Genomic DNA, 17,122 nt, shown 5'->3' on the forward strand with positions numbered 1-17,122 from the left:
CAGTTGCCTCTTGAAGTGTCCAGGGGTGTCAAATATCTCCAGATTTGCTTTGTTCATTGATCTTGCAGTCCTGTTATAGAAGTTGTAGTATCCATAATTTGTTCTTGCATAGGATAGTTTCAGCAGTGGATGGTTTCTTAAAGCTCTTGTCGGTGCGTTGAATTTATTTGTGAGACGAGATGAGGGCAATTCAGGGTACCATTTAACAGCTAGCTAAGAAGGAGTAAGTTGGCTTTATCTCTTTCTTCCAGCGTTTCAAGTCCAAAGAATACACACCACTCTTGGTAGGATTTCTCATTGTATTCCAGGCCGCTTTTAAAGCAAACGTATTGCTCTTTTTTTGAATATTTTCAATTTCTAATTTTTGGTAAGCTGCATGTGGGGACCAGACCTGTGAGGAAAATTCTAGGGCTGGCCTAACATAGATTTTGTAGAGAAAGATGAAAAGTGCCAATTAATTGAAGTCTCGGTTAATTCTTTTCAGGAACCGTAGTTTTTTACTAGCTGCCTTTACAATGTTTGAGACATGGACAACAAAGGAAAATGATTCTTTAATAAAGATACCCAAATTTTTGGCTGTACTAACTTTTTTGATTGCCTTGTTGTTGATACAATAAAAAAAAAATGAAGTTTGTTTTTCTTGTGTGCATTAGCAAAGCTCATCAGCTCACAGTTATTTTCATTGACTACCATTTTGTTCTCCTTCAGCCACTGAATAACTCCTTGAAGAGCTTCGTTAAGAATGATGCAGTCATTGGAACTGCAAATTGCTTTATAAATTTTTATGTCGTCTGCAAATATGTTGATTTTTATTTGGTAGTCTTCAAGGGTGCTTGGCAGGTCGTTGATGTAGATCAACGAGCGGGCCTAAGGACGAACCCAGTAGGACACCAATTTCAGGATGGAAAGGATATGAGATTTTACCTTTAAATGTCACGGACATTTCTCTACCTTCCAAGTAGTTTGCGATCCAGTTTAGTGCCTGTCCTCTAAGACCATAGCGATGCAGTTTATTGATTAGTCTCTGATGGACTACCTTGTCTATTTTGCAAACTATTTGGTTGGAATAGTAAAAAATACAAAGTTAATCCAAAATTCAGAGTTAGTGCTTATTTTATAAAGTAAAAATTTTGCGCGAATTGGCCATGAGCGCTGAACTCTGTGGCTCGCCTCCCCCTCCCTTCTCCCAAAAAATTCGTTAGACATCCGTTTAGATACTTGTCTTAGCAAACAGTTTTAAGCACAAAGTACAAGCAAAATTCAAATTTCATTATAAAAGAGATTTTAAAGTTCCCAGGCCACTTCCTGTTGATAACTTGATAACTATAGACACTTGATAGTAACATAGTTTGTCACTTTAAAGCACAGACATTTTTCAAATTTAAAAGCAGTTTTTTGTTTTATTTTTTTTTTTAAATATGAATTTTTTTTCGCTTGTTTTTGAAAATTCGCCTTTAATGTTCAAAACCAATATTTGCTGTCAGATTACTGAGCTAATCGGAAACTAACGGAGTCAAGGTACTCGATCGCATACAATTTTTTTTTATCCTTAGGAGATAAAAGAATCTTTCACTCATGCAATTGGAGTTCTAAAAAAAATGAAGTAAAAATGATTTTATATGATGTTCATCAAGATGATGAAGCCTGCAATCAAATTATTTTTTACGTTTCTAGTAATTTTCGTAGTTATCATCCACAGAGGTTTAACAAAACCATTTGAAAGCTGGAATTTATTTCAAATTGCCCTCGTGGGTAGTCCTCCCCACACCGGGTGGAAAAGACTCGTCGATGAGGTGAGGAATTTTTATGGGCCTTTTGCACAAAGTGGCTGAGTTAGTCGGTCTCAGGCGACGGTAGCATGGTTTTTTTTATCTCGAAACCTCAGGTTTTTCGTCCAGCAAACAGAAAATCGACCACAGAACACACGCAATTTACAGACAAGTATATAAGCAGCAATATAGCCTTTGTTGCCAATGCTCCTAAAACACAATAACAACACGGAGAATATTGCCTTAATCGTTGGTGCTCTTAAAACTTTACTGCAACTACAAACAGATTATGTAGTAACAGACCTTGCGTTGTTTCCTTGTAAAATAAAAAAGGTGCATCGAAACATAAAGGAAAAAAAACTAGAAAAATATAGTTTTTTTGGTTTTTTTCCCCGTTTTCCTACAATACTTGACCTTTGTAGTTAGTTGCTATCAAGGAACTGCATTATTCGCTACAGTTTCAGTGCATTCTTCATAAATCCAGGTCGAGGACTTCATCGCTGCTTTCCTTGGATGACAGTCCCCGTCTCCTCACCTCCAAAAGATAATTAACATCTGTATTCCGCATTAATAATCTCTGGATAGTTCATCTTGGAGCCTTATAATTGTAGCCAGCCCGACTAATTTTTATGACGTGCAAAACCTGATATGGTCGTCCCTCGATTCTTCGGGGGGGGGGGGAGAGAAAGTATAATTATATACTTAACATTATAAACATATAAACATATACATTTAAATAAATTATATATAATTTATTTAAATATGTTTATGTATATTAAACTGGATGACGGGAGGAATTTTTATGGACATTTTCCACAACGTGGCTGAGTTAGTCGGTCTCAGGAAGTATGGTCTTTTTTCGTCCAGCAAACAGAAAATCGACCACAGAACACACGCAATTTACAGACAGTATACATGGAGCAATATAGCTGTAGTTTCTGATGCTACTAATACCTTATTACAAGAACATTATGTGTATTAAACAATGTATTATATATATTAAATTTTGGAATCGGCTTATAAGTCCCGCATCTCCCATGTTGGATATATAAGCTGAATTAAACATAAAATATTTAGGAATGGGAGCTTCCCTGAGCCGACCGGGCTAGCCAGGTGGGTAAAGTGCCTGCCTGGCAACCAAAAGGTCGCGGGTTCGAGATCCCCCTTCGGGCTTGAATCAGTGTAAAATGCAAAAACTTTGAGAGATGCATTATGGCCACAGAAGCCGATGCGCTAAAAAAAAAAAAAAAAAAACAGCTTCCCCGATTTCCATGAGGTGTTCGGAATTGAATTAAAATTTTTCTATTAATGAAATTGTTTCACAATAATTTTTGCATGCATTACAAAGACAATTATAAACAATACGAAAATTTAAAAATAAAAAAAGAAAGAGAAATTAACTGTTACAATATCTTTGCATTGAAAAAAATTTTAAAACAATAGTTTAACAAACAGTTTTTCAATTACAGTATATGGTTATTTCGTTTGAAGTTACATCGCTCTCAAGACTGGATATAAAGGTGAAGATGTATAACGCCACATATACAGTATAATTGGTGCTTGATTCTTCCCCTAAGGCTATGTACTAATAATTCATAATGTAATAATGTTTATTGCATTTAAATTGTAGGATACGGCGCAGTACGCTTAAATAAATAAATCTTTATTGCCGAAGATATATATACTAGCAATGAAGTGCATGTATGAAGGCAAAGTTCCCTCCACGATCGGAAAAATGGCCAGGGGAGTTTAATAATTCATACTAATGGTGCTAGAGGTTAACAGAAGACCGAACATGGTTATTACCCTATTGTAAATGTATAGATATGTGCAATTATGGCTGTTTAGCACCTCCACTTAAATTGAACTGTTCTATTTGAACAGAAGAGTATTAATCCTGTTTGAGCCAGAACACGAGGCGAGTATTCGTGTAAGCCAGCGGTTTCTAAACGGAGTGCCATGATATATGTGTCGTGAAATTTTAAAAATAGTATCGCGAAATATAAGGTCAAATTAAATGAACTTACAATTCAGCACAAATTAAAATGCTTTATGCAATCAAAGCACGAAATCGAAGATCAATCTGCTGCGGTAGAGTCTTCTATGTCTGGTAATAAACTGAAAGTACAATATTGTGCTCTGCTCCTCCTTTAAAGTACTTGAGTTCCACTGATGAAAAATGGCATTTTAGTCTTGTCTTAAGTATGCATCCCTGTTCCCATTCAACCCAAAAATTCATTCCACTTGGGCTGAGGCCAGTGCTCTGTGCTAGTACTGCAACGTTCTGTTATTCTTTTCTATAAACACGTATTCACAGTCCTCGCTCTGACCTGGTGCTTAGTTTTGGAAAGTGTAAGGAAGGCCTTCATAAAATTTCCACAATGTAGGTAAAAACGGAATTGTCAAAATATCAATGCATAATGCAAAATTCACGGTTCTGTGCACAGCGACCAGTAGACCTGGTCCATACCATGAGAAATACCACCAGATTAATGCACCTTGGCAGGTAATTCATTCCAGAAATATAAACACGCTGTCCAAAAGTAAACTTCATTGAGATCAATCATCCTCTTACTCCCTAAGATTTTATATTTATGCCCCCTGGTACTTGTCTTCCCTCCCAGTGAAAAAATACCTCTCTCGTAGATTTTACTGATTTCCTTCAGGGTTTCGCATATCTCAATTAGGTCTCCTCTAAGATTTGACAAGCCATTTGTAATTACTCCTAAGTCTCTTTCACTACTACTCGAAGCCGTCATTATCCAAATATTACTGCAATCCAAACGCAACGCTGGTATCTAACAAATGTGATACCTCGAATTCCATTTTTAGGCCTATCTTAATAATTTATCTACAAGTTTACCATCTATACCTTCTAAGAAGATTCAAATGGGTGAAGCGCTGCATTTTGTGTTTGTCTTCTTTTGATTCGTTAGCTAAGTGTATGACGCGTCGAATTCTGGCCTTTTCCATAGGGTGTAGAAGGACGGAGTTATTACCACTTGTTAACTGCGATGACTTAGATGAATTATTCAGACTGGCTTAAAAAATGAAACATTGAAGTACATGTATAACATTTATTAAATTCAGAATCTTAACGTACCACTTCGATAGCAATGGAAAATGTGAAGTTCTTCAAACAGGCTGGGAAACTGCTAGGATAGTCCATGCGGTTCTGAGATATACAAGAACTTTGTCTGCAGAGACAAAAGATTTTTCATCATTTAAAGTAAATATTTTGCCACATCACGAATTTGAATATTGAATATAGGATTGGATACTTAATTTAAAGAAGTTTTGAATGCTGGAACGAGCAACAAGATTAGTTATGGAGACAAGGTATTTAACAGAGATGTTCTTACAGGAAGAGACTTGATTTCTTCAAATTACAATGTTTGAAATTTTGATCACAGATTTTGGTAATTTTCCAGCTTTAAAAAGGTTGACAAAACTGTTTATCTTTTCTCTTTTTTCAGGTAGCATGTACTCGGGCAGACTTCAATTTAAATTGAGAAAAAATAATCCCATGATGGATTTGAAAATATTTGCTTTTTTTAGACTGCTAACGTTATGTGGTCAAAGGAGTGTATGATCTAGTGTCTAGCGTTCTCACAGCCATAGTTTCCCTGTTTGATAAAACCTATTTTAATTTTTTGCGAGTGATTAGACAGTTCTAATCTGAATTGGCAGGGCACGTGTTTGGGTGCTCTTGATAGGATAATGATGAGGAATTTTGCTGGAATAGAAGAGTAAAAAGACTGAAAAAAGACAAAAAAGAAGCCGTTTACTTCAAGAAATTTAGCAATGTTGCATTAAATAGAAATAAGGAGAAAAACAGGACCTATTTAATGGAATGAGCTTTACGACAATAAGTTAATTAGATAGTAATGAAGCATGGCAGGTTCTGAAAAATAGGCTGTGAGAACGTTAGACACTGATTTGAGACCCCTCCTCTTATGACATGATGTCAGCAATTTGAGAAAGGCAAATTTGTGCCTCTTGTTCACAATGAACAAGAGGCACAAATTTTCATGAGAACAAGAACGTAGTTTACGGATTGTAACTTGACACTTATTTATTAAAATATTTATTGAGAAGTATATTACTAGTTTAATTTTGATGGACATTGCCTCATTAAAAACGTCTTCCCTTTAGTTTTCTTCTTCTTTTTTTAACCGTTGCTACATTAATCTTCCTTTCTTGTATCATTTTACTAATATTAATGTTATAAATGACAGCTACATCAAAGAATTAAATACACTATATTGCTAAAAGTAACCTGTGATCTGCATGGTTCAAGGAACCTTTTATTGAGAAAATATTTAAAACCATGTCGGCCTGCCTTTGCCTTAATTACGCGATCTGTTCTCGTCCGTAGACTCCGACATGCCTGTAACTAATAGTTACAGGCATGTCGGCCTGGTCCGAAGCCCACATTCCGTGGGGTTAAAGCGATATTCTGTGCAGGCCAGTGAATCGTTTGCAATTCCTTGTCTTCAAACCATATGCTGTGTGATATTGTGCATTACCGCGCAGAAATAGAAAAGGGCTTCCCGATATTGCTGCCAACTGGCTAAGAAGAGTAAAATTGTCCAGAATATCAATGTACCGTATGGTATTAATTGTTCTTGGGACGATAAACCAATGTTATATACGGATGTGACACCGTTTCGTCACATCTGTGTATAACTCTGAAATCAATATCACGCTAAAAACTTCTTTGCACTTAACATTTGATTAACATTTACCGAAGGCAGTCCAACTGGATGCTAAACAGTGTTATAATGCTGCGGTTCAGGCATTGATGCAATGTATTTGTTTTAGCATGCGTCATTTACCATTATTGTATTATTTTGCTGAAGAGTTCTGACACAACAGAAACGTAAAAAACCTGCTGAATTTGAGAGCGATTTCGTGAATAGGTTTAATGAATAGGATTTGTAGTTGAATAAAACAATGTAGCATGACTGCCCCCCCCCTTACCTCTTGTGTTGATAGATTGCGTGGAGCGGAAGTCAAACTCCAGGCCCCTCCTTTTTTTGTATAGTTGTGCGTTTCAGTAGCTGTCACCACTAACGACTCATCCGGAGTGTCCAATTTTCAGTGTTATCAAGATCCAATTAGTCCTCTGAAGCTGTTAGAAAGTGTCAAGTCATAATTATTTATGGAGAGATTTTTCTTCAAGGTGTTTTATTGCAAAGCTTGTTTATCTTCATTGGAATGGGAAGAGTTGAACTAGGTCAAGGGTGTTGGCAAGCAGAGGCGAATGTAAATAGTTTGGGAATGCGTTGATGAATATTTCCGGGTTCTATCAGCAAGGACGAAAGAAATGGTCATTTTCAAATTCATTATTGATTTTAAAGTGTAACACTTGATTTTCCATAAAGTTCAGTATTTCTATTCAGATCTGTAGAGGAAAAAAATTATAAGTGCACTTTTACAAGAAGATATCAATATAAAAATACTTCAGAGCTTTTTATAACTTTAATTTAATAGTATAACTTTAGTTTTACACATCCAGTTAGAGACTTTGGTATCTGTCAAAAGATTCTCATGTTTAGCACAAAATTTCTCAGTTTTAATTTTTTTTTTATTTTAACAATGTTTTAGCCTTTGCTAATAGATTTACTAATGCAAATTTATAGTACACCATAATAATATTTTATTTTTAAAGACATGTCAGAGTTGTATTACACTTTAGGCCTGACGTAGCCGAGTCGTCAATTCAAAAGTGCGCACACGCCTTTGAGTAGACCGTGAATGAAGTCGGCGTCACTGCTAATACGGTGATTATATTAATTGTCAAATTAGTTAATTGTAATCTCATCTGATATAGTGATGGTCCGCAGTGTAAACAATAAATGTCTCTGTTCACCGTGACATGGACTGAACAAGGTGTGCTACAGAGATTCTGGGCTTCGTACAGTTGTTGTAAATTGGATGGTTGCTTCGTACAGTTGTTGTAAATTGGATGGTTGCGGAACTGTACTCTGTAGAGTATGAATCCTCATCCCAGGAGCCCAGTTGGATTGGTATCTGTGGGATGGTCCACAGATGCCAATCCAATTTTCTTCAACCTCCCTCCAGGCCTCTTTGTCTTAACTTTTCTTTCTTATGAATTCCTCATTTTGCAACATGCTTACTTCTCTTCTGCTCTTTGCTTTTTCCACAATTAGGCTTCCCAAATACCTACTCGTTCACATTCTGTTTCAGTATTTAAATCGCGCCTTTCTCTTCCCACTCTCAACTTTTGTCTCTCAATATTTATTTTCATCGGAAACCCAGCTCAACTTTCTTTTAGTCCGCTAACTAATTTCTACAATCCTTCCTCAGAATCTGGAACCAATGCCATATAATTTGCAAGTGTAAAACTCTCAGTAACTTTCCTCCATCTTCACCCCATTCAATTCTCCTGCATCCATATTTCCTTCATCAAACGTCTCTTTAACCATTGCTTCTACGTATTTATTAAATAAAGTGTTGGACAGACAACCCCCTTATGTCAATAAAAAAAAAAAAAAAAAATATTGAATTCTTAGTTTTTTATTTATTTATTTACTTTCAGTGTCTGTTATTTATTAATACTTTTATTTTGTACTTTCTTAATTTTAAAATGTAAATGTTATAGTCGTTTATATCTGTGTGTGTGTCATCGTATTCATGACGATGCATTTTCAAATGTGGTTCTCTTTTAGGTCTAAAATGTTACTGCGACATTTGTGGAAAGGAAGCGAACCATACGTGCGAGACGGACGGACTTTGTTTTACATCTATTTCACGAGACGACAACGGAATGATCAGCCATTCATTCAGGTAAAAGCTCCAAGTTATTTTGCAATATTTGTGTGGCACTGAACTTTATCTTAATGGCGACACTGATGACGTCAATGACTAGCTTTAGTGAATCGTAATGAATCCATCTTTGAAGTTTCTTAAAATTTATTGTGCTATAAAAAGTTCATACCAACAATTCAGATAATGAAAATCTTTCAGTTGCATTTATATAAATATTTGTCTAAAATGAGATTTTCCTCATCGTTTTTAGAAGTAAAATATGAAAGCTGCTTTTCAGGCAATAAATTTCAGTGAGGGAGACTGGCATAAACTTGGTTTGAAATGTGTGAACAGTCCTATGATTCTTGAACACAGAGGTAACTAACAAATTGAGAGCAGGGAACAAGATGAAACGATCAAAACATCTATACCAGCATTCGATGAGATCGACGACTGGCTATTTGAGAAATCGCTGAGGAGACATATCTTTTATCTGGTTCTGTTCAAGCCATTTTGATTAAGGCGGACTGGCGTCAAGTTTGTCCCAGGAATTCTCACTCGAAATCAAAGCCAGTATAGTCCTAATTTCATCTGAGTTGTTTGAGCAAGCCGTGTCGGATCCTATACGTTTAACGAAATTTAAAAAAGTTACAACCGGTGATGACTCATGAGTATATGGATGTGACCCACAGACCAAGGTTCAAAGCTTCCAGTGGAAAAGAACATTGTCACCAATGCCAAAAAAAAAAAAAAAAAAAAAAAAAACCCGTTCAACAGTCAAAATCACAAGTCATGCTGATTTCATTTTTCACGATGAGGGAATGATGTTATTAGAATTTGTTCGACAAAGTGTCACTGTTAATGCAGTCTACTAACAAGATGTTTTAAAATGGTTTGAAGACGTAATCCGCTGTAAACAACGCGAAATGGTTGGCTCCTTCACCACAACAATGCGTCGTGTCACACGTCACTTTCCCCCTCCTTTTTTTTTTTTTTTTTTTGACAGACAAAAACATTCTCGCCTTTCCGCCTGATTTTTCTGATTTGGCACTATGCTACGCTTGTCTATTCCCAAAATTAAAACAGGACATGAAAATAAAACTAGTCGATTCTAGAAATCCGATCAAACACGACGGAATGCCTAAAAGCATTCACAAAGGAGGACTTCTAAAAATGCTTTGAAAAATGGCAAGCACGATGGAACAAAGGTGTGGTTGCAGAAAGAGATTGTATTGATGAATTTAAAGCATTTTTCCTTGAATAAAATTTATTTTTTTGCAACGTTCACTGAACTTTTTGATCAAAATTACGATCATACATAAACTATAATAAAAGCGTCAGTAAGACCCACATAACACCATCGGAAGCCCCAAAGGCGAAATAAATGAAATCCAGGTGTGGATTGCCATATTTGTAACCGTAAATTTAAGGTAACACCTGTTCTCTAAGTGCAACGAATACTTGCATCAGAAAGTTTGTATGAGTGTGTTTTAAGACAAAGGTACTGGTATAAAAATAATATTGACCTCTACAATGTCTTGAAACAACGGATGATGCAAAAAGCTTGACATCGTTCTTTCAACTCTAAATTTGTATTTTAAAGAACAGCTAATTCTTTCCTAATAAACTCTTCATGTATGAAATTTGTCGATGTGGGACCCAAATATTGTCCTTGTTTATAAATCAATTTGATGGCAGCATATGGTTCATAAAGCCGTGTAATAAGCGACTGTTCGTTTGAGCAGTAACGTTGTTTGCATTTTCAGATAATACAGCTGGCAAAAAGCGATAAAACACCTTTGGATAGCCATAAATTTAAACAGTATAATGCATATTTTTACTTTCACACCTCTAGTTTCTTATTTACTGTTATGTTTTGAACTTGGATTGCTAATTTCAAGCTGTCTTAGAAGACAGGATTTTTATTATTAGTTACAACACACTCACCGACTATTAAATTTGCTCTTCTTTCAACTGAATTATTTCCAGGTCACTGATGGTACTGCGCATGCCCTTAAAGCCTAGCGGAAACGTTTGGTTTGGTTATAAAAATCGAATATTACCCTTGAATATCTAACATTTTACTCTAGGACAGTAAAGACCCTTTAACATTCGTGCTTCTGCCAACTGCCAACTAAAGAATAATGAAAAGGCGAAGAATCTTCTCATGGACATTGTTGTCTTGCACTGGACCATACGTCACCAACTTCCGCTAGTAGTAGTAGTAATGGCAAATGATGCAAAATAGCATCAGCAAAAAAAAAAAAAAAAAAACACACATAGTTCACCCATCTGTAGTCTCCAAGAATTTTTCTCGTTCCCCTTGAATTTATTCAACCCATCCCCTTCCACAACAACAGATGAAAGCCTGTTCCAACAATCAACCACTTGCTGGCTGAAGACAAACTTCTGCACATCTATCCTGCAACCATCCTTCCTCAACTTGAATTTATGCCCCCTCATGTGTGTAGTCTCAGTAAGTGGAAGAATGCCATTACTCAATCATCAATCCATTCAAGGCTTTGAACACCTCAATCAGACCTCCCCGCAGCTGCGTAGTCTCGAGACGCTGCAATTTGCAGAACTGAAGCCTTTCTAGGTAAGAGCACCCTTTTGTTCCCTTCAGCAATCTGGTTACCCTTCTCTGCACTCGTTCCAGCAGATCTACATCCTTCCTAAAGTGAGGACTCCAGACCTGTATATAGTACTCAAGAATACTCTATTAAAGTATCCCTATATAGAGGGCTCTGGTGCGAATTCTAAGGCTCGTACTGAAGAGAAATTTGGACAACAGGTACAATAAGGAATGCACTCTCCATTTATTGGAAAAAAAAATTAGTTACAAAATTTTTCACTATATGGCGCTGTGGCAATACATATCACTTGAACAGCGCCACAATTGTTCAGTGTGTCCTCCATTTTGGTCAACAACAGTTTCCATTCGAAGAACAGCATTTTCTACAGCAGAACGTAACATGTCAACTGGAATAGCAGCACATGACGTCTAATGCTGTCCTTCAGATCTGCCAGAGTTTAATATCCTTCCCGATGCACCTGTTTCTTTAAAAAACCGCACAACCAGAAGTCGCATTGGGTGAGGTCCGGTGATCGGGGTGGCCAAGATCTCTGGAAACAACAGCTGATGACCCGTTCGTTTGAAAAGTGTTGCCTTAGCAATCTTTGGACACAGCGGTGGATGTGGGGTGGCGCACCATCTTGCATGAATATGGCATCCACGTTGTTGCAGCTCTGGTATTGCGAAATTTGTCAACATTTCATAATATCGCGGTCCACTGACGGAACAAGTCCGGGGTCCAGTCGGTGTTACCTGTTCAAAAAAATATGGCCCAATCATAAATGTGGCCGTAAATCCACACCACACTGTCACTTTTGGAGAATGCAACGGGACCTGTAGCATGTTCATCTTGTAAGGACAGTACCGCAACCTCTGACGTATTACTAGCCTTACAGCATGTTATAACAGCTGGCACACTTGCGCTACCACATGGAGATTGAACTGATAAATCCACGACAACCATAGCCACATCTTCAACACGAGAGGAGTCCACTCGTTTTCGACCTCAACCTGGTTGAACATGTATGTATGTATATGTTCCCTTTTTATGGCGGCCCCCAGGAATGTGCCTATCTCCACCTGATGTCTCTGTGAAGGAAGAATCTCTGTACAATGAGCCTGACATAGTATTAACACACCGGCGCCTCCGTAGCCAGGTGGGCAGGAGCAGCAGTTCGTAGCATACGCTTCTTGATTAGACCGGGATTCGAGCCCGTGACCACCAAATAAGGAGGATGTGGAAAGGTTAGAGAATGACCACCGCATATCCCCGGAGCAATATGGCCTTAGTTGCTAATATTCCTAAAAACTAAATAACAACATTAACACACCCTACAATACTCTAGTATATGTTATCAACTCTACTGCTTTGCGTTTATACAGTACAGTAGAGCAGAATAGTGGCGCTGTGGCAATAACTTAGGATTATGCAAATAACTTACGTTATTTGCATAATCGTAACTAAGATAGTTACGCGCCATACAGTGACAAATTTTGTAACTATTTTTTTTTTCCCAATAAATGGCGAGCTCATTCTTTATTGTACCGGTTGTCCAAATTTCTCTTCAGTACGAGCCTTATAACTCGCTCCAGAGCCCTCTACATAGGGATACTTTAATTTTAACAACCCTGTATTTTAATATGAGGTATAAATAGTGTGGTTTGATTTCAGCTCGAATCTCCTGAAAAACTAAATACCTACTACTGTACCATTAAGTACTATGCTGTGAATCCGTATTGAATGTCTTGCAAACTGAATGATTTTAATGTTGCTGTTGTTATTTTGGTTTTTAGGAGCATTAACAACTAAGGCCATATTGCTCCGGGATATGCGGTGGTCATTCCCTGACCTTTCCGCATCCTTCATATTAGGTTGTGACGGGCTCGAACCCCGGTCTAATCAAGAAGCGTGTGCTACGCACTGCTGCTCCTTCCTGCCTGGCTACGGAGGCGCCTTTAATGTTGCAAATACACAAGTAATAATGACACAGTCTAGAATATATGCAAAACAGAAAGAAAATGGTGTTTGTAAATTATTAATGAAACACAATGCATAACTTTGGCAACTTAGGTTTTTTTTTTTTTTTTTTTTAATTCGGCCAGCCTATTTTATCTCTGCACTTGTACGGTCGACTACCCTCACAGAAATATTCAAAAAGTTCAGGATTTTAGGTTCCATTGTAGTAAGTTCCCACAAAAGCAAATCATGGGCTTTGCATTTCATGAATATAACATTCTTAGCATCAACAAACACCTTCAGAGATTCTAAATAAATTATGGTATATCACGCTGGAAATACGATTTATTATTGGCGTTTCAAAGGCAGTTTATGTTCTATTATTCTTAACAGAACTTCACATTTGGCTTTTGTCATCTTTACACCGTGCTAACCGAAACGAGTCGGGCTTTCTCATTAGATTTAGGTGGAACTGCGTTATTCTTACTTAAAGTATTTGAACTGATAGACAATAAACTAATATACACATAGCGAATCCCCCAATTTTTTCAGATCCCATTGTAACATCGCGACATCTCATTGTCCTGAACTAATTAATTATTGCTTCCACAGATTGGGCTTTACAATTTATATCTATAACAGGAATTATCAAACAGTGGTCCAAGGGTTGAATTTGCATGCATTCCAAAAGTTACTTCCATGGACTCTGTAACAAATGAGAGAACAAAGAATAACAGACTACGTTGCTATGGAAACTTAGTTAATAAAAAGTTTAAACTTCGCGATAAACGGTACTACTTAGAAACATGTTTGTAAACGTCTCAAGTTTCATTAGAAAAATGCACGCTAGACAGTTGCAATAAAAAAGTTTTTGTTCCAATGTTATGATATTGAATGAAAATTTCAAATAAATATCATTATCAAATTAAAGAACCAGTAATATAAAGGTCAAAAATAAGGTTACAGTTTACGGTTCAATGATTACTATATTTCACCAGTAAATTCCCTTCCTGTGGCTTTTTTTTTTTTTTTATTAATATCTGTCATTTATGTCACTTTGTTTTATTTTTCTCTCAAAACACTCAAGAAAAAAAATATCTGTGCTATAGCACAAAGTCCCGCATCCACCGGCGGGTGTGCCATACCAGTGGATGCCAGCAAATCCCGTACTCAGGGTACCCAATCCTGAGTACCAGCAAAAAAAAAAAAAAAAAAAAATTACATATATTACCTGGTTGAACACCAAGATGTTCTGTCCCTTCAAATTTCGCAGTCATTTTGTGGACAGCACAAACAGTCATAGGTCAACGCCTTATGCGCTTCTGATGCCGGAATTCTCTGATAGCCGCAGCTGCACTGTTGCTGTTCTGAAAGCGCAGCTTCACTAATAGCGCCTTTTTCTGCAACGTTGTTGGCATTGCTGCTGTAGTGCAGGCAAACATCTACAGTACAGTATGATTTTGAAGAGACTGCTTTGCTTTTATACAGTACAGTAGAGCTGAGTAGTGGAACTGTGGCAATAACTTACGATTATGCAAATAACGTAAGTTATTTGCATAATCGTAACTGAGATAGTTATGCGCCATACAGTGACAAATTTTGTAACTAATTTTTTTCCCCCCAATAAATGGCGAGCGCATTCTTTATGGTACTTGTTGTCAAAATTTCTCTTCAGTACGAGCCTTAGAACTCGCGCCAGAGCCCTCTACATAGGGATACTTTAATTTTAACAACCCTGTACTTGCCATGATTGCGGCAGTTGCTATATAGGAGAGAGCTCAAGATGCCTTCAGGATCGCCTAGGTGACACTGATCACTCCGCAATCGAGGAACATTTCTTATCAACCCATCATGACCTTAACCCCAGACGCGATTGTGAGGTGAACGACCAATCCTGGCACTACCGTCACCGCCTTTGGCTAAAATCGTTAAATGTATCGAGCTGTCCAAAAGCCTTAAATCGGTACAAGGATCTTTGAATCAGCAGTTTTGAAACTCGATAAACGCTGGCAACTATCCCATACAAACTCTGTGCACCAACGATGAACACCAATCTAGTGAATAAAGTTTGCAGAATCTCGGACCATGTGCGCATCTGAGCACGCGCAAATCATTTAGTATTTATTTTATTCTATCTCTAACTCTGTATTTTGTTAGTATTCTGTATGCCTTTATTCACTTGCTGAAGAAGGGGTTCGTTATGGATAATTATTAAAAATCTAGGTATTTTCTCTACTGGATGTGCTGTATTATTATTATTAAGAAACCTTGGATGACTAACGAAATAGAGGAATTAATGGTACAAAGGGATAAATACTTCAGGCAGTATAGAAATTGTCCATCAAAGATAGAACATTATCACAATTATAAAACACTCAGAAATAAATTGACAGGTATGATTAGAAAACAAAAAAAAAAAAAAACTTATTACAATCAACTTTTTATGGATAAGCAGATAACTCAAAAGGATAAATGGAACCTTATAAATAACCTGTTAAGCACAAGGAAGAAATTATCAAGGGGAAATCAAATTAAAACACTAGTAGAACAGATTTCTGGTACAAACAAACAATATGAGGCTGCAAATAGGTTTGCCAAACTGTATTAGATCTCAATAGATATTATATTCATTATTGCCAAAATTCCTGTAATCAACTAGATAATCTTCCTCAGATAGTGAACTCTTGTGTAGTCTTAACTCCACAATATACTGAGATTCTTTAGATTATAGAACAGTTAAAGAACAAGAAATCTTACGGACTGGACTGTATTACAGTAACCGAAGTAAAGAGAAATAAAGAACAGTTCTCTGTTTTCTTGGTGGAGCTTATAGCACGGATGTTAGAGTCGGGAAGCTATCCTACAAATTTACTTTCATTTAAGGTAATTCCTATATAATAAAAGGGATCACCAGATGACTTTTGCAATTATAGACCAATAACAGTACAGTCAGTTATAAATAAGATAATAGAAAATTATATTTTTTCCCATATAAGTAAATATTTACATCAATATGGACTGTTAAACAACTCTCTGTTCTCATATCAGAAGGGCAAGAGTACGCAGACATTATTAGAGAATTTAGTAGACTCTTTTAACTTACATTTAAACAACAATAACTTCATAATGATTTTATTTATAGATTTGACCAAAGCATATGACTTAATTGATATCCCAACAAAAATTACTGAAATATGGTATAAGGTGAAAAATCAATCAACTCTTAGCATGTTATTTAACCAAAAGAAAAATAGCAGTTGAAGTAGAAAATACAAAGGGAAAATCATATAATGTAAAGAGAGGAGTACCTCAGGGCACGAATGCAGGGCCAATCATGTTCAACATCTATATAAATGACATATTCGAAGTAATAAAGAACTCCTTTATAAAAATTTATGCAGATGATATAATCTTATATACAATTGGAAAGAACCTGACAAAAATGGTTAAAGATTTACAGCAGGATGTAATACATTTACAAACTTGGTTGCATGATAATAAATTAGCACTCAGCTTTGAAAAAACAAAATATTTTGGTAATTAAACCTCATTAAACCTTGGACATTCATCCCTCTATTAAATTACATAAACACGAATGCCTACATGATCGGAATTTCCAGAATTGCAAATGTCTAACTGTGGAAGAAGTTTCAAATCATTGTTACCTTGGGTTATGGATTGACTACAGTCTAAGTTGGGCAATGCATATAACAAATTTGTACGAAAAAATGAGATTTTATGTGTACTTTTTTTACTACATTATGAATAAGTTAAATCTTAGAACAAAAGTTACCTTATATTATGCATTAGTGGACTCCCAACTCAATTATTTAGTAAATGTATGGGCACGAGAAAATATAACCGAAATAAGGGCAATAAACAACTTAATTAACAGCAATTTGAGACTTTTAATGGGGACAAACTTTTGGAATGACCTGAATAAGAGAAGGCAATTTTTGTTGAAATATAAAATACTTTATCCAGTTGAAAAACGGAAGTTAAATTTAATCTTGAAAAATCTTAACACTATTTTTGAAGAGTCGAATC

The 17,122-nt window shown here is 36.4% G+C and overlaps 1 protein-coding gene across 1 annotated transcript in view; it reads left to right on the plus strand.

The window, feature by feature from the left end:
- LOC150082254 (TGF-beta receptor type-1-like) overlaps nt 1-17,122 on the plus strand; it is a 468,537-nt gene that overhangs the window by 278,328 nt on the left and 173,087 nt on the right. The window contains exon 2 of the mRNA XM_090380077.1: nt 8,465-8,582. Within this exon, the coding sequence (XP_090236203.1) occupies nt 8,465-8,582 (118 nt within the window). The remainder of the gene's footprint in view (nt 1-8,464; nt 8,583-17,122) is intronic.

The sequence above is a fragment of the Mastigoproctus giganteus genome, chromosome 8 (assembly GCF_048544385.1).
Source record: "Mastigoproctus giganteus isolate SK-2022 chromosome 8, ASM4854438v1, whole genome shotgun sequence".
In the NCBI taxonomy this organism is placed as follows: domain Eukaryota; kingdom Metazoa; phylum Arthropoda; class Arachnida; order Uropygi; family Thelyphonidae; genus Mastigoproctus; species Mastigoproctus giganteus.